This window comes from Cygnus olor, chromosome 10, assembly GCF_009769625.2.
Source record: "Cygnus olor isolate bCygOlo1 chromosome 10, bCygOlo1.pri.v2, whole genome shotgun sequence".
In the NCBI taxonomy this organism is placed as follows: Eukaryota; Metazoa; Chordata; class Aves; order Anseriformes; family Anatidae; genus Cygnus; species Cygnus olor.
This window is the reverse complement of record NC_049178.1, coordinates 9,990,135-10,014,282: the sequence shown is the minus strand read 5'-3', so window position 1 is coordinate 10,014,282 and position 24,148 is coordinate 9,990,135. Positions and strand designations below refer to the sequence as shown.

The window sequence follows — 24,148 nt, the reverse complement described above, 5'->3', positions numbered from 1 at the left end:
GGGCTACTCCGCTTTAGGTTTCCTCCCTGGTACCTGCAGTGACACGTGGGTGTCCCTCCGGCCAGGAGGGGACATCTCCAGAGCACAAGGTCAGCCTGCTGCTGCCTGCCAGCATCAGCCCTGTGCTGATGTTGGAAAAACAGGAGCAAAACAGGAGCATTGGAAGAAAAGCCTTGCACAAGTACACAGCTCCAGGGCAGAGGGCGGCCACCCTGGTCCCAAGGGAGCAAGACAGGACAAGTGTTCGCTCTGGGCGTGCACGGCCCCAGGGAAAGGCAGGACAGTCCCTGAGAGCCCCGCGCCCAGGGGTGCCAGCAGGAGCCCTGCTGCTGCCGAGGCCCAGCTTTACGTAATTCACTTTCCACAAACACAAGGAACTGCTTGGAGGAATTTGTGCAGAGCAGCATGGAAGGAAAACAGCCCCGCTCTTGAACTTTGCAGGATAATGTTCCATTCAGAGCCGCTCGCTGTCTGGGTCGCCCCCGCGTTAACCCTGGAGGACATGGGCTGGGCCAAGCGCCAGCACAAGAAGGGGCTTAGATCACGGGCAAGCGAGGGACGTCTTCCTCCCAACATTTTGATCTTGCTCCTTTTAAAGCATCTAAAAGAAGAGCTGCCCCTGCTCTCCCCATCCCGCTCCCCAACCGTGTCTTTGCTTCTCTGTCAAGCAAAAGGATTGGCAGAAGGATTTAAGCAGGGAGAAGCGAGGTCCATCTCCCCCTGTTCTCACGCACCCATTGCACCCAGATAGTTGCCATCACACACCCCAACTGCTCCAGGGCTGACAGCGGGCACTGTAGGACTCGGAGAAGTCTCAAGCCCCATTACGCCGCTCCCCGGGCAGAGCCCTGCCTGCGAGCAGCAGAACAAAGAGGGCTTGTTGAGGAGGCAGCTTGCATCAGAGCAAATGCGATTGTTCTCATCGGATTTTATGAATTCCCTCCAGAGTTCATACGTAACACAAGTACATTAGAGGACTTTATCCCTGCTAATTTCAGACTACAAAGTCAAACCGTGTATCAGATGAATCTGCACAGGCAGGCTTATTTATATTCCGCGGTGGCACTGGGTGACTGCAGCGCCTGCCAGGAGGCTCGGCATTAGCTTGTTAGCAGAGGGCACCGCAGCCTGCGCAGCAGAACCCGAAAGTAAACGTCACATTGCTTCAAGCAATCCTCCTCCTGCTTCCCAGTCCCCCTCCTGGTTCCCGGCACTGACTCACACCTGGGGCACAGCACGGAGGGACGGCAGGGAGTTTCGCTGATCATCGCCCAAAGCATTTTGCAACCCAAAAGCACGCGGAGCCCACGGCCCCAGCCCCCTCCCTGGGCATTTTCACAGCTCAGGGCAGGAGCAGCTTAGCAGGGCTGAGCACAGAGACTCATGAAGCACAAAATGGCATGGGAGTGATGGACAAACCTGCCTCCTGTGGAATCCCCCCACCTCCAAGTGCAGCCACAGAACAGCAGGGTGACCGCAAAACAAAAAACCCTTTAATACCAACAGCAGTTTGTGCACAGGTACTATGGAACAAACAAGAAAAGCAACCACCAACTCATGTTGCAAGAGTAAAGGTAAAAAACCTCTTAGAAAAGTACAAAAGAGCACAGGACAGCCAGCAGACAGACTTTGAACGGGAGAAGCCGATAGCAACAGCCCGACTGTTGCCCTGCCGATCACATGCTCCCTCCAGACACTGAGGGGTACCCAGGGACTCAGGACGACGACCTCCCACCCCAGTACCTGGGGCCTTCCCCATGTCCCCCTGCCCTGGCACGCCTGTGGGCAGAGGATGGGCCGGGGAAGAGTACCCCAGCACCACCCCAACTCCACAACCCCTTTATTTCTGCATGCCCTCGCTGCTTTATTCCGAACAACTGCAGTAAGCAACAGCATTCCTGTGCTCCTGCGCCCTCCTCACAGCCCGCTTCCCATTTGCGCTATCACCATGACTTGCAAGCTGCCCAAGGGGAGAAGTCAGCCAGCAAAAAATGGCTAGATAAATAACGGCTAGATAAACAAACAGGCCTCTTCCAAAAGGAAAAGTGGAGTTACTCTTATCTTTGGTGCCGTTATTTGCTGTCTTCTCACCTTTTGACACTTCTTCCCACCTATTTGTCCCGAGTAAGATTTTAAGCTACTTAGGGTAACTTTCAGGCTCTGCAGCCCTGCCCTGGGAGCTGCTGTAACAGCTAATCCTGTAGGAGTCTCTTACGTATGCCTTGGCTCAGCCTAGATTAAGAAAATGTATATAGAAACGGGTTACACAGCAGGGGATTCAGTTTACAAGGTCCTGAAATTGGAAACAGCCTGTTGGCTATTTTAAAAGACAAGTTCTCACTTAAAGTCACTTTTTTTTTTTTTCTGGCTGGGAGACCTCTGGAGGTCTCCATCCAGCCTTTGTGTGTTTGGTTGCTCTGAGCTGTCTTTCTTTCCCTGACCTACAGAGGCCTTGTTCCTTGGCCTCTCCTCAAAGGCAGGTGCTCCAGCCCCTGGCCAGACTGGCAGCTCTCCACTGGACTTGCTCATCGTTCTTGAGAGGAAGCCCAGAAGTGATGTTATTCTGCACGCAGCGTATCGAGCCAGGTGAGCCATGCTGGTTTTACGCTGCCTTTGCATTACGCACCCAGGAAGATCTCGGAACTTCACCTCTTCCTCAGCCAGCAGCAACGACAGAAGCAGCACTTACAATGAACAAAAAGAATTTTATTGGAACGTATACACACAGGGATAACAGAGGTATCTGAGTAATCAAATATGGAATGTTTAAGAAAGTTAAAATAAATAAGGATACCAAGTTTTGCCAGTGCTAGGTCCAGCACCAATATAAGTAAATGCCCTCCGAACAAGTCTGACTCTGATGGGACCATCCCTGCAGAGCCTGTAAAGATTCCTACCACCAGAAAGTGGCCAATAATTTTGGAATACAAAGAGTCACAATAGTGCTTTCTACCGCTGTGCATTCACACTGTTTATTCGCTACTTTCGTCTCTTATTTCTTTAATAATATCTATTAAATTCTGAAGTCCAAAAACATAACCCGTGTCTTGGCCCTCATGTACCACGCTATCTTCTCCATAGTACTTGCAGGTTGTGTGGGCAAAGTCTATCATGCGAACATCAACAGTACTAGCAGTGGGTTTGTAGGCATATGCTCCTGCTGACTCATCTGAAGACTCCTCTGAAAGGTCCTCCAAGTCCTCTGGGTCTGAGTCAACAGCGACTTCCTGCCTTTCCTTCCCATCATAAATGATCAGCAAGGAGCTCGAATAGAAGCGGTAAGACTCCTGTTTCTCCAGGACAGACTTGAGTTCAGTCAGTTTTTTAATAACAGATTCAAAGAGTTCCCTGCGCAGGTATTTGCCATTATGAAAGAACTGGTAAAGTGCTTCTTTAAATCCTTGGACTGAGAGTTTTCTTCCGTGGTATTTATTCATGAACATTAGCTGGCCAGTGCCTGCCTGGTAGACCTGCATGTTTCAAGGACACAAGGGAAAAGAAGAGTTAAAATTGTTGGCAACACTTATGCGAAGACATGGGGGCAAGGTGTGGGAGACATGCTATGCAAAGCTCTTACAAGACAAGGTACTGCTCTTAAAACTGCTCTCGTAGTTACAGAAACTGTTAGCAACAACAGATCCAGCCGTGTCTATGGAGCTTGGAGGCACAGAGGAAGTGGAAAATTCCTTCAGTTTAGATTTGAGCTTTTCCACTTGGAATGTAAGAATGGGGAGGTTAAGTGAGATTAGGAAAGCTGTGGCCAAGATCTCCAAAGTCAAGCTCCAGCTTGTACCACAGCCACTCACTCAGTTCGTTACCTGCCTCTGCTCATAGGCACACCACGAGTCCCAGAATGCTGGGCTCTAAGTGACAGCAACCACCACTTCACAAGACAAGGTGTGCCCCATAATCCTCTGTATTTCAAAGAAGTCAGAATTGCTCCTGCAGGAAGATTCCTTCCTATAGTAGAGTGTTCTATACATCACACAGCTCACTAATGCCAAAGTATCTACATCACGTAAGGATTGCAGGTGCCTCTGTTTTCCACCACAGGTCTACACTGGAAAACGAACTGACAAGCCAGCCCTGCAGTTAGAAACGCAGCTCTCACACTTCTGTTTCTGCCTCGTGCTTTTCTCCGAACTGAAACAGCGAGCTGAACACCAAACATGCCAAGAGTCATGCTGTGGAACAAGTCCTAGCAAACACTGCTGGCATTCCTGGAATCTACTGGATGGGAGGAGAGAGGCTTCAGAAAAGCCTCGAAAACAAACAAGTTGTTTCCCACTTGTCACTCTAGGAATACAGAAACAAGTAAACAACTCAGGTGAAAGTCCACACATCTATCTTGTTTGACCGATAGTTCTGTCATGCTTCTTAATCCACTTCTTGTCAACACTTCACAACAACTCCACTTTAAGCCCTGAAAGATCTATGGCTTTGCAAAGTCTGCAAGACGGACCTAACTACTAGTTAATATTTTGGCAAATTTCCGCATTTTATTTAAAACACATGTGCCAACAGACCTTCAATTGTTTCTTATGCTATCCTAAGATGTTAACCACATCAATAATTTTACTACACATTTTTCAGCTACTGTTATGGAGCAGGAGTCTGTTTCCTTGCTCAGAGAACACAATCACTGGGATGCAGAAGGTGCTACAGGCTGCTCCTGCAGATGCTGCCACCTTCAACTGGTGGAAGGGAATGAAGCACAGCATCTCAAGGACAGCAACACACAGGGTTACTACCTAAGCCAAAAAAAACACCAAGAGAAACGGGTGCAAGCTTGTCCCCTTGCACATAATTCCTCTCACCTGCATGCCACAAACTCGGACTCCAATAACAGCTGATGTACTCTGCTGACATTTGCGAATCTGATTAGCCTTCTTCTCTTCTGATGCATCATCTCCGTGCTGTCGGGTTCCCATTTTAAGGTCCAACACGCATGGTACTTCATATCGAGATGTCAGGTTTTCCAGCAAAATGAATTCTGACTAGTTAAGGAACAACCCTCACAACAGAATACAGCTTATTACAGACAGATTTTAGTGTCGCAGTCTTCATTCTAAGCACACCAAGTATACAGTAGCCTATCAAAACTTAGCTAAGACTTGGTATCATAGTGGATATCTATTCCCAGTTCCAATGGTCTCTAAAAAAAGACAAGTGATTTTCTACATCAAGTGGGAAAAATATAACTAGGTCACACAAAAACATGATCTGGCAGATAAGCCAGACTTGGAATTATGAAGTATTGCCTACTTAGCAGAAGACTTATCTTCTTTTGTGGGAAATTAAGATTGCATGTGCTTCAGTTCCTACTGAAAAAACGCTGAAGCATTTCCACATCTGAAATGCCAAAGTTCAAAAATACTTCAGAACATTTGCTATCTGTTTCAGAGACATTACACACTAGTACTTAGATAATTCAATAATCACCTCCAGTGAAGCCATGACGATAACAGCCATCAAGTACTTTCTACCAATTTGAACAGTTTTAGTCACCGAGTTGTTCTGGTAAGTCATTCACCAGAACTCCTCACATAGGGGAATTTGCTTACAAAAGTGAATAGATACTAATATTTTTGCAGGATTTACTGGTTGCATGCAAGCCTGCGTACAGCAATAACCCCCCAAGGATGCACGGGGGAGAGATGTTTACCTACAGCTGCAGAGCCCAGAAGTGGGCTTCAGCTTTTGCACTTTGTCACTTTTTTCTTTACTCCCATCCTGACAGTTTATATCCAACTTCTCTTTATCAAAAAGTCTCACTATGAGGAGACTACTAGAAGCAGACAACTCCTTGCATCAGAACACCCTATCCCTTATATTTAAAGCAACACTGAGAAGTTGCTGGAAAAGCAAAGAGGAAGCTTGTTTTTAAGATCACCAATACTGAACACAAATATTCGTGGTTCTTGCCACTGAAAAAAAAGCCACAGAACTATTCTCCCTTGAAAGCTTACACTAATAAACTGGTTTTGTGGAAGATCCCAAACACAGCATACTATAAAGCCTTTCCACTAACTAATGCACAGTATATGGATTTAAATCAAGTTATTTGGATTTCTTAGCCTAGCTACTTTACTACATGCTGCAAAAGCCTGTGTTTTGGAGTTGGCGATCCCTTCAAAGTCACCAAGTAAACGACTGCTTCACAGAGTCTCTCTGGATTACAGTTAAGCCTGTGCTGAGTATTTTATCTGTCACGTCCAAGAAATAAAAAGCAGAGCCCTTCTCATTCCATTGTCATGAGGTCTTTTCAGGAAAGGATACTATATTGATTCCGATGTTTTGCATTTTCCTTCATCCGTTGTAACTGTTGCTGGTGACATTTCATGCTCCAAGGATTATGGTGTTTAAACTGTGAACTGACATTTCCTTTTTTCTCTACAGTATAATATAAAACTTCAGATTTCTTCAGCCACTCAAATTCTTCTTCCAATTTGTGACTAGAAAACAGAAGCAGTACATTAGAGTAAAATTCCAAAACAAGCTCCTCGAAAGGTTCATCAGTGGGTTTAACTTTTTGATCTATTTTGCTCACCTTCACCAACAGCTAGCCTAAGTTTTGTTTTGCTTTCTGTACATCTGGACAACTTCCAAATCAGTGATGTATCAACCTTTGTAAAGCTACTTCCACATTAGTACAGACTAGCATACAGCCGAGTCATGTTACAGAACATCTGGTAATTCTATTTGTACATTCTTTATCTGAGCTACTTCTGCAGAAATAAGAGATACTCTAAGGTCTACCCTTTGCTAAGGACAGTGGTTTAGCACAATGCATCACAGCTCAGAGTTCAGAGTGGTCACAATTATTGTAAATGGGGGGGGGGAATGCATCACTAACAGGGACAAAGCAGGATCCTCCAGTACAGCAGAACTGTGGTGGTTTGTTTGTAATATATATTGTCCAACACTGGAAAGCCCTTATCAACTGATCACAGCAAAGAGGACTCAATATGCTAGCAGGCTGAGCACAAAGTAGTTTCACTACTAACCCTGACTGCACTGAGATCAGGAAAAACAAAATGTGAAAAGAAACTGAAAGCTAGAGGTCTGGAGAATTCTCTGGAGTTCTGGAGATCACATCCCAGTTTGGCAGGAAAAAAACGTTCTGCTTTAACACTTTGCAGTCCAGTTCTCCCTAGCAAACCTACCTTTTCATTTTTTCCTCTTTCCTGTGCTGTCGTACCCATTCCTTAGATATCTTCTCGTTTTCTAACAACATTGTCTTTTTGTTAGTCCATCGCAACAGCTTACTTTTGGGTTCACAGTCAGAATTATCTAAGTTTTCCAAGTTATCGTGGTCCCCATTTAACGGATATGCTATTAGACATAAGTTTCCATCTTCATCCTCTTCAAAGCTCACTGACACCACACCTGAAGAGAGAGAAAACATAAGAAGCTGTGAACTGCTGAAGTGAGGAGCGAGCCCTTTACAACAGGTAGTGTTACACTGAGAATAGAGCAACTTTTGGTTTGTTTCTCTTACCCTTGTCCTTAGTTTCTATCTCGCCACAGGCCAAACCTCATCTGTCAACCTAACAAATATCAAAAGACCTAGACAAAAATGACACCCCACAAAAGACAATTCATCACATTAACAAGACAACGATACAAAAAGTTCTTTTCTCTCTCTGATGCAGAATTAATTAAGAATCAAATAATAACAGGAGACAATTTCAATTAATAAAAGCTTTTATTAATTTGAAAAACCTGACTGGTCTGACCCTAAGTGAGATGTAAAGCATGTGTTAACATCTTGCAGTGAGAAGTGACCTGCACAAAAAAACACCAAAAGCTGCAAGTTTTGCATGGCAGCAAAACAAAGAGCACTTATCCAAACAAGATCTGGTTAACAGAACCCCAGGGGAAAGGAAAGACTTGCAAGCAGGGTAACAACACAAGAAAACATCGCATTACAATAGAAACTAGTCCAAACGCTTCTCCTTAGAATCACCACGTTTAATTATACATTTTCTCCTCTGTTTCGGAATATATTTTATTGATACTGGTAATGCAGCAGTCTCGTGAAATAAATAACAGAATGCAATACAGAACAAATCTGACTGGTACACAGACACAAGGTGAACCTTGAAAGCACTTCCTTCTCATCCTCCCTCTCAAGAGTCTCTAGAGCACTACGCTGCGTCTTAAGAGTCTTAGCAGAGCGCTCTGTCACATGCCCTTAGTGCCACATTAGCACATTTCAACACTTAGCAAAGGAGCCATAACGATTGTCTGAATTGTCTTTCAATTTTATTTTTCAGTCCTCTCTCTTTATTCTCAAAAGAATCAATCTGCACAGTTCTTGCAGCTCATCACTAGGCCAGAGGGGAGAGGTCTCGGTGAGAGAGTGGCACTTCTGAGCTGGGCAGGCGGCTCTGAGACCTACAGTAGCTGGGGCAGGGAGTGCAGAAGCTCTGACTGACAGTCCTGCTGCCACAAAGGAAAGGACAACAGGAAAAAAGGGGGAAAACCAGCCAGCAAATGGCCTTTGGCTTTATCCTGGAAAAAATAACAGAGAAGGACCAAGTGAGGCCCCTTATCCCTCCCCACACTCCCCCAAAAGCCACACACACTGGTACAATTGTTCTATTACATTGTGAAAAGTATCATTCAACGACCACATTTTCTTCCAGTCCAACAGAACGTGTAGTACGATGTGCCAGAACGTCTCTGTAAGCACGCAGGGAGCATAACTCTGCGACATCTCCTCTGAAGTCTTCCACCAGTTTTACAAACAGTATGCAAAACTCGGTCACCCTTACAGCTGTTAAAGTCAGTGTGCTTTAAAAAGCAGCTCCGTTTAAAAAATGCTTCGGTCATTATTTATTAATCACTAGGCAGCAGTGGATGGAATACCAATGGGAAAGAGAAGTATTTCTGTTAACTAGCGCAACGCTTAGGAGAACTGGAATTTCCACTCCTACATAACATCTGACTCAGCCTCATCACGGCTACTTGATCCTTGCCTACCTCAATGCCATGAATTTTCATTTCCTTAATGGCAGAAACAACACTGCACATAGTTAACAAGACACTTTACCGACATGTATTTATTGTGATCAAAATGAGAGAGAGGACGCATCCAAAAATAAGAGACCACAACTAAGCTCACACAAAACACCAGCAACCAATCTTATTAAATCCCTGTAAACAGACATTAAACAAGTGGCAAAAAAAAAGAATCCACAAAAAAAGCAGCAGCGAATTACTGAGAACATTTACAAGCTGTTAGCTACTTACCTGTGCCTAAGGGAGATATATGGGCTATCACCAGCAGAGCTGCTCTACTCTAATGCTGTTAGTCAGCCCAAACACCAACTTGGCAAGCATTTCCACCCTGCCTCAGACAACATCAAAATACATGAAAAAGAAAACCCTAAAATCTCTTCCTGTAGAAGAGACTTCAGAGACAACAGAGAGCACGGCACGCTCGCAGTTAGAGGAAACAGCACCCAGCCCCGCTAAGTGTTGGCGACTTACCCTCGTACTGCGGAGTGAATTTACGCATTTCCGTCGGGAGGGTCTCGTAGAACTGGTGCTCCCGCTGGATGAGGGGCTTGCAGATGGTCTTGTCGTTAAACCGGAGGACGCAGGAGTGCCCCCCGACCTGGTGGACAAAGGGCTCGAGCAACACTCCCTTGGAATAGTGCTCCACTTCCATGGCTCCGAACGCTGGGCTCATCCTTGTAGCTCATTAGACAGAGGCAGGGGACGGCGGCGGAGAGCCAGGGGGCTGGCCGAGGCGCGGGCTCCAGCGCGGCCGGCTGCGGAGGCAAGCACAGGGCGCCCGCTCAGCCCCGCACGCCGCCGCCCCACTGCGGCCGCGCCGGGGGAGCAGCCAGAAGGGGGCCGCGGCAAGCCCCGCCCACCGCCCGCCGCCCAATGGCGAGCGGAGGGGGGCGTGGCCGACGAACCAAGGGGGCGTGGCCACGGCTCGGTGGGCGGGGCTACGGGCCATTCCCCCTACCCCCCCCCCCCCCGCACCACCGGCGCTGTGCTCTCAGCCACCCCCCCCCCGAGATCACGGAGCTGCCGCCGCCGCCCGGCCGTGCGTTACACGAGCGGTAATGCACTGCACGCAGGGACTGCCGGGTGTCCCGGGCACGGCTCTGGCTCTGCTTGGCCTCCCCGGTACTCCCCTCGGAGAGCCGAGGCCGCAGGGCCGCAGCAGGGCCGCTAGCACCTGCAGCCCGCCCGGTCCGTATTACTGGAAATAAACAACTGCTCAGAGAACCTCATCGATCAGCTCAGCTCAGCTCAGCTCCCGGAATGTTTACCCGCGCCCACGGATAACAGATCAATACCGGCTTACTCACTACGCACCAGCTAGCTGGGTTTTTTCCTCCCCCTTTGCTTTTAAGACCCTCAAGAACAGCACTGAATCAGCAAGCCTCCCCTCCCCAGCTGCTTTCCTGGTGTTTTTCATCACATGCAGCTCCTCCCAGAGCACCCTCACCCCCCTCAGCATCAACCAACAGGCGGGGAAAGCCTCCCAGCCTCACGCCGGACACCTGCCACTGCCAAATCCGTTTGGCTACAAGCCCCACACCAGCACAGAGAGGGGCAGGCCCTGCCCGACCCCCACGGCACCGAGCACTGCCAAGCAGGACCCCTCTGCACACACGGGAGCCCACCCCAAGCTCACCTTGGGTAAGGCACAAGCTCCCCAAACACACCTCGGGAGCTGCTCCACTCCCCAGCACGGCTCTGCCACGTGCTGCCAAAGAACTGCTACGCACCCGCCTGTACTTGTACAATGCAGCGGTGGTTTTAGGAATCCGGAGTTTTAATGGGGATCTCTTAGAGCCAACACCGCTCCTGGAATTTCCCAGTGAAAGCCAGAGCAGTGCTGCCGAGGCAGGGAGGCACGGCTAGGCGCACACAGTGAGACCCTGCGCTGAGGGAGCCTTACACCAGCACGGCTGTGCCTCTACCAGCACCAGCGCCGCAGCGCATCGCCCCTGCAAGGGGCGCTCCTCACAAGCCGCTGATCCTGAGGCCACTTTCCCACTCACCCCGCGGTACGGACACCGACTGGCACCTGCAGTGGTTCAAAAGCAGCTTGCAACACCCCTGTCCTCTACCACCCGGAGAGCCCCGGTCCCGCCGCATCAGAGCTGCCCGAGGAGCTGAGCCTTGCGCAGGCTGCTGCTGCAGGAAGCACCGCCCGGCACAAAGCACCTCCGGCACAGGCAACACACCACCTTGTTTACCCAACACATCTTCAGGGAGCTCACTAGCAGCAGCTCAGGGAGTTCTCTGTAACAGGTGCCCAAGTGCTCTGGACAACATCCCTCGCCATGGTGCACACGCACTCGATGGGATCGCGGAGCACAGCCCTGACTGCTCGCACCACTTCACTTTCCTGAAAGACCCGGACCTGGCAGCACATCACACGCTGCAACCTCTCATTCAAGGGCTCACAAAGCGAGGGTTTTTTATAGTTCTGATATTACAAAAATAGCCGTTACGCAATATTTAGGCGGGCTGCGAGAAATGTTAGAAACATCTACGCAAGTCAAACACAGAGCGCTTGGTCGGCATGACCACAAGGCAAACGGGAATACCGAGAGGAAGGAGGGAACTCGCATCAGAAAAGACAACTTCACTGTGCCTGCACTAACAAGCTCTGCTGGGTTTGTCTTCCAAAAACACAGCACAACTCTCAAGTGATATTTCAGATTTTTGTAGTACATCGCCTGATTCTATAACCAGCTTGTTTTCAATGCTCTTCAGAGAAAAAAGTGCACAGGCTAGCTGTTTTTCAGCATTTTTCCCAGACGCTAAACTCAGGCTCGGTGTACTCTGCCCTTTACCCCACCACCACACGCTTCAAAGTGTCTTTGATGGAGTCTTTTGTTCAAAAAACACATCAGAAAAAAAAAGCAGATGTGCAATTCCTTCACAAGTGTCAAGCATTTTAAGAAAAACCTGACGTAACTTGAAGGAGGCAAACAAACTTGTCTAGACACAACAATAGCTTGAGCAATGTCATTCTCACAGTAAGCAGCAAAAGATGTCAAAAACCCCAATCTATAAAACAAGAGTGATGTGTAATGACATCTTATTCTCATCCTAGCATGACAGTGACCAGCAACAGAACACCACAACGCACTCATCTTTGCAGAGTTTTAAAATTAATCTCAGGTGACGGCATCCTTTGGCAGGTATTTCATGGCATTACAGATTCTCCGCTCAGTCCCACACGGAATTGCATTAACGAACGCAGCCTCTGGAGAGCACAGCTCTCAATTAGGCAGCGACTCCTTCCTGCACAACAAGCTCGCAAAAACAACCCCCTTCCCCCAGCCCCTGCGACAGCAGACTTTCTGATGCACAGCTGCCCTCTGAACCAGTCTGCTTGAACCCGGCTCCCCCAGCACAGACTTTTACATCAGGCGGCCACCCGCAGCTCCCAAGAGACCCAAGACAGCTTTGCAGCAAGACAGACAAGGCAAAGCTTTCTGCCTGCCTTCCCACAGCCCACTGGGCAGTGCAAAGGGGAAGCTGACGGAGCAGCGACCTGCACGGCACAGCTGCTGCAGGACGTGATAACCCTGCCGAGCCAAAGTGGTTCTGAGGAAAGAGAAAATCACACAGCCAGCAACAGGAGAGAGGAAAATCCATGAGCCACTGAAGCAGCCGAAGAGAAAGCCGGCTCAACTTGAAGAATACTCAGAATGCCAGCTGAAAAGGGATGGAGGAACATGCAAACATCGGCATCGGAAGAGTTATGGAAAGCTGGTGAGACCAACACCTCCTTTGTGCACAGATCTGGAATTATACCGCAGGTCTCGGTGGTAAGTCATTACAGCGACTGGAGAGAACGACTCTTCACAGCTGAAGCAAGAAGCACACCAAGAACCTACCACATCCCTAACTGCAGTAGTTACAGGTGTGTTACAAGCCCTCGTGTGGCACAGGAGAGCCAGCCTCCTCTCCTGCTCCGCCAGCAGCACTGCAAGTCTCCCACTCCCAAGCAGCGAGGGACGTGAACCCAACAACGCGGAGCACCCAGCGCTGGGATATCAGAGCCGTGAGACTGGTTAAATGGGCCCAAGGCTCAAAGTTCTTGCACAACTTGTGGCTCATCGTGACGGAAACACACAGCACCATTTTATTAGCACACGCGCCCAATCTAGCATCAGTGAAGAGCTGCTTCTAGCATTCGCTTTAGTTGCTGCTTGGCTCATGAACTGAAGCTGCTCTGGTGTGTTTTACTCCACGAGATCTTAAGACAGGAACGGGGATAGCCCAATCCTCCAGTGCTCAGTCAGTTACCTTAACACAGTGTCAGAAATACAAAACTATAGAGATAAACTGCACACAGGATAGGAACCAAGCCCTGTACAATAGGCTGTTTCTCGGTGGAAAAAAAAAACCACCTTCCGCATTCTTTTATCACAACTGTTTTACTAGATTCCTAACTTTCAGGATCATTATACCTCTAAATAAGGTAAAAACAGCCCCACAAAATGCTTTTGAAACCTTTCCTACCTTGAATAACAACAATGTAATTAAGGTTAAACAGTAAAAGCGAGTTTCTAGCATTTTTTTCTCGTTAGGGTAGAAGTGCTGAGCCCACAGAGTAACACGCTTCCAAAAGCCACGGCTGAGAGCAGCCTTACATTCTGCGTGCTTACAGAAAACAATCACTTATTCTGGTAACTGATTTTTAGGGAAAAGGTCATCTTCACTACACGTGTGTGCTAGCACTGTAAAGTCTCCAAAAACGTTTTTTGCTGTAAACAAAAAGCCCTTCCCCAAAGAGCAGAAACGTAAGTGGAGCACAGCAGATTTAATATTGCTTCCAGCACAGGGAGAAGAGCCACAGACTCAGGAAGGGGAGACCCGACAGGCGAGCATGCTGCTTTTTACTTCTCTCATTTCGTTTTCCCTAAATGCAGGAGCAAAGACACACGGCAGCAGCACGCTGTAGGTCTTTGCAAGGTTCCTTGACAAATTTGGATAGCGTATCCCCCAACACTCCACCCTGTATTTCAGAAAACTTCACAACTGAGCTCTCTTTTAAAGACTGACTAGATTGGACAAAAATGTCTTTTTGTTAAGTGCGGCGTTAAGCCAAGCGGCTGCGATGCCTCTCACTACACCACTTACTGAGACCACTAAGAAAAAAGCTGAGCTACAAGTTTCTATGCAAACCAACGTTACTTAAGCTCCTCTGCAGCAAATTCATCGATCTAATGATAACTAAGTTGTCTCCAGGACACGCACTCAGAGATGAGCAAGCATGAGGCTTTGCAAAAATACTCAGCAGGAACACTTAAAGGAGTGAGCTATCGACTCCTCCACACCGAGGCTCCACGTGCTTCGTTCCCCAAGCAGAAATATTTCTGCTCTAGCCTTCGCTGCTAAGCCACGAGGGCGCTGGGAGTCAGGCACTGCAATAACGGGCTCATCCCCGCCACCCCACGGCAAGCCACCCATGCAAAAATCCAAAAAAGCGAATCCTGCTTGGGGAACGTAAGGTGCTTGGGGCAGGCCAAGAGAAGAAACCACCCGCTTCTTAGAAGTGCTGACACAGGATATATTTTCCTCTCATCTGCCCTTATCAAATGGGTGGCAATTGCAGCGACACACTGATGTAGTTTGGGACAACGAAAAAACTTCACCAAAGGAAAAAAGATTCCTTGAAGTCCTTTGCTAAATCACACAAAATAGATGGACCTAGGGACCCAGAATTATTCATGAATCCTGGAACAGAGTTTACACAAAACAAGCTTGCAAAGCCCTTCTGGGAAAGTGACAGAACTAACCAGCTATCAGTCTCGGCCCACTGAGGTAGAAATCTAATCCTGTTTTTAACATCAGACAAACAAAAGACTCCCGCCAACGAAAATGCATACTTATCGTCAGGTGGAAAGTACCTGCTCACCAGCTCAACAAACTAAAGCAGCAGCAGCGGCCCTCCTCCGCACAGTTACAGGCACTCCCATTCCAAGTTGTGTACACTTTTCCTGCTGGGCTATTGGAGGAACGTAGCAATAAATTCTGGAACACACCCACTGGCAGTAGCTTTTAAGAAAACCCTGTGCTCTGTGCCAGAGCTCATCCATCACTGGCACATGACAAGCAAAACACAGCTGGAAGCAGTTAGTTCTAAAAAAGTTTCACCATTTTTTAAGCCTTTACCAGTTTTACAGCTCTTCATAATTAGTGCCAAACAAAACAAAGAAGTTGAGGGGTGTTTAAAACAACTAGAATGTGCAGGAGAACCCCCTGAAATACCCCAGGCTCCTCTGAGGACATCGTCAGGTGTGTCACACTAGAGGCACTCGACCTTTTTCCCCCGCACTGAAAGGAGGGAAGGGCAGCCCGGCACTGGCTGCCACAGCCAGGAGTGTAAGCCAGCACCTCTTACAGAGAGCCCCTTCTGCAGGGAGAGTGCTGGGCCCTTCCTGGCCAACACCACTTTCACCTGTAACATACGAATGAAAGATGAAGCATTCCAGTACTGACACATGTACAGAAAGAAGTATATTTTCAGCATATAATGGACTTTTAAAATAAAAATCAGCAATATTTTTACTATCACCTTTTACTCTCTTAACACAGAGTTCTATTTTTTTCCTTTAAATATAACCCAATCCCAGCAATATTCACTATGGGGGAAAGCCACTGCCCCACAGGTTAAGAGTTATTCACACCTGTAACTGTAACCCCACAGCTGCAGACCACATCTTGTAGCAGATACCAGCAGGACTTTTGAATACAACTTCACAAAACAAACACAAAAGCCTGACTTGCATCATGTTCCATCACTGCTCCTCATGCAGGACCATCATCCCTACCTTAAACCAGCTCTACACCACTAGGAGAGCCCAGTTCCCCTGCATTTGGTCTTAGAAAGCGAGGCAGTAACCAAGGCAGCCTCCAAGAGCTTCTGGCTTTTTCTTACCAGAAGCACACAGGGCAGCCACTCAGCCAGGGAAGGCAGTTTCTCCAACCTCAATGCGGATTTTGGGTGCTCAGTACAAAGAGTACAAAGTACCAAAAAGCAACACTTTTGGCTTTCCCTACACCCTTTGTAATCTGCAAGCTTAACAACTACAGACGCAAAGCTGCAGAGAAATGCCAGATTTACCCCTCAAAGTTATTTTATCTCCCTAGAACTAAAATAAAGCCAAGTTACAGGTTACTAAGCATACCCAGCCAGAAAAGAACACACAATTCGGACCCGTGCAGTTTTTCCAGGGATTGTGTAATTTAAGAACTAGCCTCTTTTCCAAGTAAAAATGCCATGGAAACTACGAAACCCGAACCACCAAAGCTAAGCTACTTAAACTTCCTATTTAGAAACTGATCCATCTTAAAACAGCACTCTGGCACCAGTGGCTAAAAACACCAGTTGCTATAAAAAGACAATACTGCCCTTTGTAATGGAGAAGCCGGAATAGCATTCAGCCTTTAATCTTCTGAAAATATGACAGCAATAGCTAAATTGCATGGATTGCACATGTGAAAGTGTTATTCAAGACACAAAAGAAAGCGAAATTCAAGCACTGAGGTTAAAATAAATTCATGTCCACACCTTTCTCATTACCATGAAGTCGGCAGCCTGGTAACTGTTTCCAACCCTTCCCTCCAAGGACACAGCACGTTTCGGATTGGCCCTTGAAATTGTGACCAAGTTGTCCTAAATGAGAATTGCTCTGAAGTGCAGCTATCGAGTCCCTTCCAAAGGTCTTAAACTCAAGCTTCCACGTCCAAATCCAGTCCAACTCCTTGAGCCAAAATTTCCAGGAATGCCATGCCAAACAAAGATAATCTATAAATAAACTACAAGAAGAATAGTGCCAACAACCTACAGTTACCTATTTCATGCCTCCTAATTATACGCATACTCATTTGTACCGTCGACATACTCCAAACAAAGTTTAGTCCCTTTTTGGAGAAACTGGTCAAAAAAGCAACCCGTTGCAGAAGAAACTGGTCAAAAACAACCCAGACAGAGCCAGTAAGCAGACATGAAATGCTCATCCACAGTTCAAGCCATGGTTCCTCAAGTGTTGGCTTTGAGATGTTACTTACTGCTCATGACAGATGGAGTTTTCATTCCCCAGCAGCTGAGGTTCACGAGATGCATTTAACGGATCTTTTGAAACTGCATTTGTTTCAAAACACTTCAAGCTACTGAAAACACATCTCTAACCAACTAAAAGCCTGGACTCACATCCTAAAGGGAGACGATATATGATTCAGCAATTCTACACACTCTTCTTTCCCCTTTCATGCTTCTTAGAGGGATAATGAAATAAAATTAGGTCCCAAGACCTTGAACATGAGCTCCTTTCCAGGATGCCTAAGCACTACAGAAATTTAATTCCAGAACACAGAAAAGAGTGATTTCACTGTGCTTCTTGCTGAAGTACAGATTGGACACGAGCAGATAAGGACAGGAGAGGAGTTTTACAAGAATGACTCCAATGCGGCACAGTAAAACCACAATATTATTTTATTTACACAATGAAAAGGGACAAGGGCCTTTTGTACAAGTATGCCTGCTAACATAAAAATGTTTCTTTTAAAAAACATTTACGTTTTTCATCTTTCAGTGATCTCCCAATACACCATCTGGGACCAATTACAGGCTTACCATAGTAATTACTGTCGAAGAATTAATCCATCCTCATCTCGCACAGTTTACATACTCAAACAGTGGTACAGAAACACTTGACAAAAATCCTATCAACGTCAGTAATCCATAAAAGGAAGCTTTCACAGGAGCTTGGCTGCATTGCTCTCACACCCCAGCAGGCTGAAATACACTCAATAACGCAAAAAAAAGAGCTAGCTTTATTAGTCCATTAACTGGGACACAACCAGGATAATTTTTACGCCCTCAAAGACCTTCGCTGCTTTACAGGAAGTTTTTAGAGCACGAGCAAGCACGGCTGGCGCAAGTGCCTTCAAAGAGACACCATCACTAACCAAAAAGGGAAGACTCAGACAGGATGACTGCCAAAAAACTATTTTTTCTTCAAAATCCTGCACTACTGCACCACCATCTATGCTGTGCTCACGTTCCAATTCTGTGTTTCCGAAAAACAGCCTACTGTTCGAAAAAAATGTGTCAGGGAAAAATCAAGCTCATGAAAGACCATTTTATTTTTTCAGATCAAACTGTGCGGTGATGTTAGATCATTATTCACTCTTAAACACAAGAAACCACCATTAGGCATTTACAGTTAAATATGTAAAAGGCTTTGTTTCAATGGAACGAGCCTCAGACAGCCCTCCTCTCACCACTCAACTCGCTGTGCCTCAATCAGCCTTTATTCAATTTACCCTCATCCTTGGGAGACTATTTAATTCTATGAATTCTGAAGTGATTCTCCAACACACTGTTCCCTCATCTAGAACTTTCCCTTTGGTTTAATATTCACAGGCTTCTCTCCAGAAAACCGGCCAATTATATCGAGCTAAACCCAATTTTTTATTGTTTGCTTACATGTATTATTCCCTGTTACAAAGCTAATTATTTCAGTACGAACACATCCACCAAATTTAACCTCAAACCTCTAGTTAAATGGAACCAACCTTCTGAAAGAGCTAACACCTCAGAGACATCAAGATGATGCCTATCGTGCCCGCAGTTCCACTTCAGGACAAGGTACTACATTAGCATCTGTAGGCTGACGTCAGATTAAAGCGGTAATTTGCCATCGCATTCTTAACGTATATCCGAAGCACAAGACAGATAATGTGCTGTTCTTCTGGAAAAATATGTGAAAAGCAAAAGAGCAATTGTTAGAAGGAAGCTGTCATCCTCAGTGAGCACAAAATTAGGCAGCACCCACAATTCCTGATAGGGTTTCAGGCACTGTTGAAGTTTTCTGCATCACAGCACCGCGCTGCTATTTGGGTACTGCCGTCAGAGCCATCTGTGCCTCAGGAAGAAAATCAACATTTCTGCTATGCCTGTTCTAATGCGGACCCGATGGTACTTGTGATACCAGTCTTGTTCTGGCACAAAGCCCCCAAACGCTTCCTTCTTCCAAATGCGATCTTCCGAGGAAGGACAGCCCCAATAGCTGTACCTGCTGTCCTTGGGTTTGCTTGCCCCATCCACAACCTGGGGCATCATCAGCCAGTTTCAGCGAGTCGCCCCCACCTCATCAGCTCCTTCCAGCTCCAGCGTCAGCACAGCAGGATGAGAACACAGGGACCAAGACTCGCAGTTCCACTGACAGGCTGCTGTGTGAAGTCAGTAATTACTGCTTCTGTGGGGCCTACTAATTGGCCGATCAGCATGTACGCAGCTCCAAACCAACCCCAGCCCGTGCACTGCCTCCCAACCATTCATCACGGCACACGCACAGAGCTTGTCTTCACCAAGCAGGACTCTCAGAGACCCAAGTCATTTTATGAGCAAACCTTGACTTCTTCCAGTAAAACAATGCAAAACCGGGCACTTGCTGGCTCCAGCCACCTCCAGTAAAAGACCTTCCATCCGCACCAGCGATCCGGGTGCAGAGTCATCAAAGATAATTTAAGAATCCGACAGCCAGCACAGCGAGAGTACTTTCTGTACCTATTACGAAGGTTATCACTGCCCTATTCCAACACACCCTGGCTTTCAGAGGCAGGCTCAGGACCTCAGAAACTTAGTCCCACACAAGTCAAGAGGCAGCATAAAACACCCAGTGATGATTCCAAGCTCCTAAACACTTGATTAAACATCAGCAAACAACCTTCATTTGAACAATCTTGCTTCCGCTGCATCAGCAGAAATTCAGACTTTGCAGGAACAGAAATATTCTGGCTACTTCCAGCTCATTATGTTGTGTCACAGAGCTTTTTGCAAAGGGGAAGAAAAGAATTATTTTGAAACCAAATCGTTATTATGAAAAGCCCACAAATAACATTGTACTGAGGCATTTCAAAGAAAAGCTAGAGAAATATCCCCCTACAATTATACCTTAAAACCATATAGCGTGGCCTCTTAATATCTGAAAACCATCCCTATACTGTTTCAAAGATGCGTTAACCTTGGGCAAGATGGAAAGCCAGATAAAAGAATTAGAGACAGAGGAAAAATCCTCTCCCCTGCAATGGAAAATTTTCAGCTCTGGGAGCGAGGCACGGAGATGCTCAGCCGGACCCGCGTTGCCTAGGCACCGAGCACAGCCGCCTGCCAACAGGGACGAGCCGAGCGTCAGCACATTCAGCCGCCGCTCAGCGCACGGAGCGGGTGCGAGGCAGCGAGTTTGGCCACACCAGTGTAAAATACCTGGCTGCCTCGGTGTCGTGGCTCTAGTCCGTGCCCGAGAGATGCACAAGACCCACGATGAATATAAAAATATTGACGTACTGAGCGCGTTCAAGTCAAAATTTTTATCTGCGTCTCTTCTTCTGCCCTTTCCACCTTTTGATGTAGCATCTCAGCTTTGGAAGGCATTGCTACCCATCACACCGGCTCTGTATTTAAACATTGGTACAGAAATATGAAGGAAACCAACGAACTTCTTCAAAAGGAGGAAGCTATACCTTGGCTCGGCATCACAAGCCACATCAAACCATACCTCACCCCAAAACCCCGCCTTCGCCATGGCTGCCCCACATCTCTCCCACGCGAAGCTCGGCTCCCCCAGGCAGGGCAGCATCAAAGGGACACCACAGAGGCACTTACTCCGCACGCTGTGGGTCTGGAGCAGCTCCAGAGCTCAGGGAAGCACCAGCTCTGTTCCCTGGCCCTGCAGCAGCGCTCCTGCCTTCCTGGAGGAGCACCTGACCCGGCTCTCCTGATTTCCAAATGCCCTTAGAAGATCACAAAATAAGTGACATTTAATACCAGTCAGCCCCAAATTCCCAACCTTTACCTGAGCTCCCTGAACTTAGACAGTGAAGATTTAAAAATTAAGAGTGACTACCGTTTAATTTATCACTTTAGGTGAAATTTCTTTGTGGAGTCTCTATCACCAGTAGCTCTCTCACCATCAGCCCAACAGCATACACTGCTGTGCCACCACCTTTCCCTAAACTGAGGCAGACATTTGTGACCACGGCAACACTGCTGACAGACCGAGGCACTCTCCCTCATGACAAGGCATGCCTACTATCCCCAACCTTCAGAAGAAAAAAGTCATCCCAAAAACATCCTCTCTCACCCCCCAGCTGATCAGAGGACAATTAGAAAGTGTCACCATACCACTGATCTGGCTGCGGGCCCAACCACTGACAGGCGGCTGAGAGTTTCTTTCTTTAACATCTTTTCTCATCCTGCTTTTTCAAAACCTCATGCCTGACAAATCTGAAGTATTCTTTGCAAGCAACTGGTAGGGAAGGAATTTTTCAGAGCATACAGCCCCGCGTTCACGTGTCTGACCACTATCCAGATTTCCAGCTTCATCCCAAGTTACTGTACCACGTCGTTATGCTGATTCTGATCTACCTTGCTTCAAGAAGAGATAGCGACATAAATCTTATGCTATTTGTACAACCAAAGTACTGCAGGCAAGTTAACAGATGACTCCAGAAAGATATAAACAGCAAAAGCAGAAGAGATAGAAGAAGAACTTTTCAATTACATTAATGCATCTAAATTTATGAAAAGCTACTTGGCCCCATTTAAGGTCCTAATTTTTTAGAAAGAAGTATACATGAATGGCTATAATCCTTGCCAACATCTTACAATTCTTCCCTGAAATCCTTCTGCAAGCCTTCACCAGGCTACACTTCTGGTCACTTGAGATTATTTTAGGAGAAGAAACACTCCTGGATGTTTGCAGTTCAATTGTTGTCCCCTGTTGTTCTCCCTCTCCCCCCCTCCATTTACCAATTACAACAACAGTCTGGAAGATGCTAAAGAACCCAAATAGAAGTAAGCATTAGGTGGCAAATCCATTTTAAAGTACACATACTGGTGTGCGCATGTATGTATATATAAAAGCAGTCTCCACTCCAGGATATTATATATCCTGAAAATATGCAAAAACAACTCAAAGGCAATTTTAAATGCTACAAATAGTTCATTTATCTTTAATAAACAGAGCCATGAGCACGGATACCAATTCTTCAAGACATTTAAAAAGCCAAAATAATCCTGACCTTTTTATTCTCAAGGATCAAATTTGACCTGTAATATTCCCACTTAATTTCACACGTTGAATACCAATAACACATCCCATGGCATCTAACTCAAAAGTTAAAAGAACTCAGAGCCGCATTAGCTTAACTCGGAGTCGCATTAGCTTAAATGTTCCAGAACTAAATACTAAAATTCTGATTTCATTATTTGGCACAGAAGGGCCCCCTTAGATGTCCATGAGGATAAGAAGCACACACGCACTGGATGCATTTTTTAAATATCTGAGTAGCCATGGGACACATAAGGCAACACGCCTAAAAGTAAAAGATGACAGACTAGAAGTAAGGGCAATTAAGTTCCAGCTTGTATCAGGAAAGGTATCTGTGTTCAACATGTGTACTTTTCACAGTGGAATTAAGGCCAAGGACATATCAGGGTGTAGCTACCAAGAGGCTGTTATTCTATCAACAACGATAACGTTTATTTCCTTTAGCTGAACGCCGATTTCCAAAGCCCCAACCCCAAGTGTTTTTGTTGGGGACCTGAGGGCCCCCAGCCGCGTTAGCAGGATGCCGCAGCAGCCCGCAATGCTCGGGGCAGCACGTAGCGAGACAGCCCCGAGCGCTTCCGACTTCACGCAGCGGCGTCGCTGAACGGCACATCCCGTTACGCAACGCTCCCCAACATGTTATTTTGTCATTCTGCGATTTCACGAAGCAGACCCCAAACCTGCAGCACATCCCGCACACGGCCAACACCTCACAAACCAACACCAGACCGTGTCGGAGGGGTTTTCCGACCTCAGTGACTCCACGAACCAGGCTAACACCTACACCTACACCACTGCGGCCTCCCACAGATGGGCCAGAAGCCCCGCACTGGCGGGGGCAGCGATGCAGGACGAGGCAGGACGAGGCAATACGGGGCAGGACGAGGCAGGGCCAAGTGGGACGAGGCAGAATAAGGCTGAAAGCTCGGCGCAGGGCACAAATGGGGTGACACTGGGGCAGCACCCCCCATCGCATCCCATCCCATCCCATCCACCCCATCCCACCTTCACCTCACCTCACCCCATCCCATCCCACTCACCTCATCCCATCCCGTCCCATCCCACTCACCCCACCCACCCTCCCTCCCTTCCTCCCTCCCTCCCCCACCCCACAGCCAGCCCCAGCCACCGCCACCACCACCCACCCCCGGAGCACCCCAACGCCGCGCAGCTTGGTGGGGAGAGGGCTCCCCACACACCCCTCAGAGCCCACCCCCGGAACGCTGAGAAGGGCACGGAGCCGGCGGAGGGCCGCGGAGCGGCGGCCGCGCCGTTACCTGCTGTCAGGGCCGGCGCCGGCGGCGGCTTCGCCTCTTTTGTTTCTCAGACGCCAAAATGGCGGCGCGGGGCCGGCCTCCCCCTCCCGTTCCCCCCCCCGTCCCGTTCCCATCCCCACCCCGGCCCGAGGCCACGCCCCGCCTTCGGGCCCGCCTCGCCATTGGCTCGGCCCGCGCCGCCGCGCGCTGATTGGGCGGCCGCCAGCTGCCGCTGTTGCTAGGGGAGCGGGGCGGGAGGGACCCGGGCGCCGCAGGCCTCCTGAGGCGGGGAGCTTGTCCCCCTCAGGGACCCGCTGAGGTGGTAGGGGTCTTGCCCCGGTTTGTTGTCCAAAATCAGTCATAGTGGCCCAAAAACACTCAAATAATGCCCCCTCGGTGGCTCCCCAGCCTCCCCATCAAGGAGGAGCCCCGGCACTGAGGCCACACAGGCCCATGGGGCTGTGCGTGTTAGGCTCACCCTAAACATCAGACCCTAAACATCTGTAGGGTTACACAAGTCTTATAGGGGCGACCCTGCCCCAATTCACCCTGAGGGACCTCGTGGTGCCACTGCAGCAGTCAGGGCTTGCGTGCCGGCCCGCCGGTGGGCCTGTGACAACGCGGGCCTGGGAAGGAAAAAGGCTGAATAATGGGATTGCTGCAGTTTAAATTACTAAGCGACAGTCTCTCTGGCAATGAACTTAGTGACGCCCCGCCATCTATTTAGTCACGTTAATGAGACAGAACAACTCCTCTTAGATACAAATTACTCCG

General features: G+C 47.8%; 1 protein-coding gene across 2 annotated transcripts; it reads right to left on the bottom strand.

Annotated features, from left to right (window-relative positions):
• Window positions 1-2,685: 2,685 nt before the first annotated feature.
• IP6K2 (inositol hexakisphosphate kinase 2) lies at window positions 2,686-23,506 on the bottom strand. Of its 2 annotated transcripts, XM_040568804.1 has the most exons (6): window positions 23,396-23,506; window positions 9,499-9,782; window positions 7,167-7,389; window positions 6,280-6,455; window positions 4,818-4,993; window positions 2,686-3,470 (listed from the first exon to the last, which is right to left on the bottom strand). In XM_040568804.1, the coding sequence occupies exons 2-6, from the start codon at window positions 9,698-9,700 to the stop codon at window positions 2,973-2,975; spliced, it is 1,275 nt and encodes a 424-aa protein (XP_040424738.1). In that variant the 5' UTR covers window positions 9,701-9,782; window positions 23,396-23,506; the 3' UTR covers window positions 2,686-2,972. The 2 variants fall into 2 exon arrangements, with proteins under 2 accessions (XP_040424738.1, XP_040424737.1); XM_040568803.1 differs by lacking the exon at window positions 23,396-23,506 and having other exon boundaries at window positions 9,499-9,842.
• Between the last annotated feature and the right edge of the window lie 642 nt (window positions 23,507-24,148).

Coding starts and splice junctions, on each gene's coding strand:
- IP6K2 (XM_040568804.1), bottom strand. CDS start 9,700: ATGAGCCCAGCGTTCGGAGCCATGGAAGTGGAGCACTATTCCAAGGGA. Junction 6,456..7,166: donor AAAGAGGAAAAAATGAAAAG/GTAGGTTTGCTA, acceptor TCTGTTTTCTAG/TCACAAATTGGAAGAAGAAT. Junction 4,994..6,279: donor AAAACATCGGAATCAATATA/GTATCCTTTCCT, acceptor TTAACTAGTCAG/AATTCATTTTGCTGGAAAAC.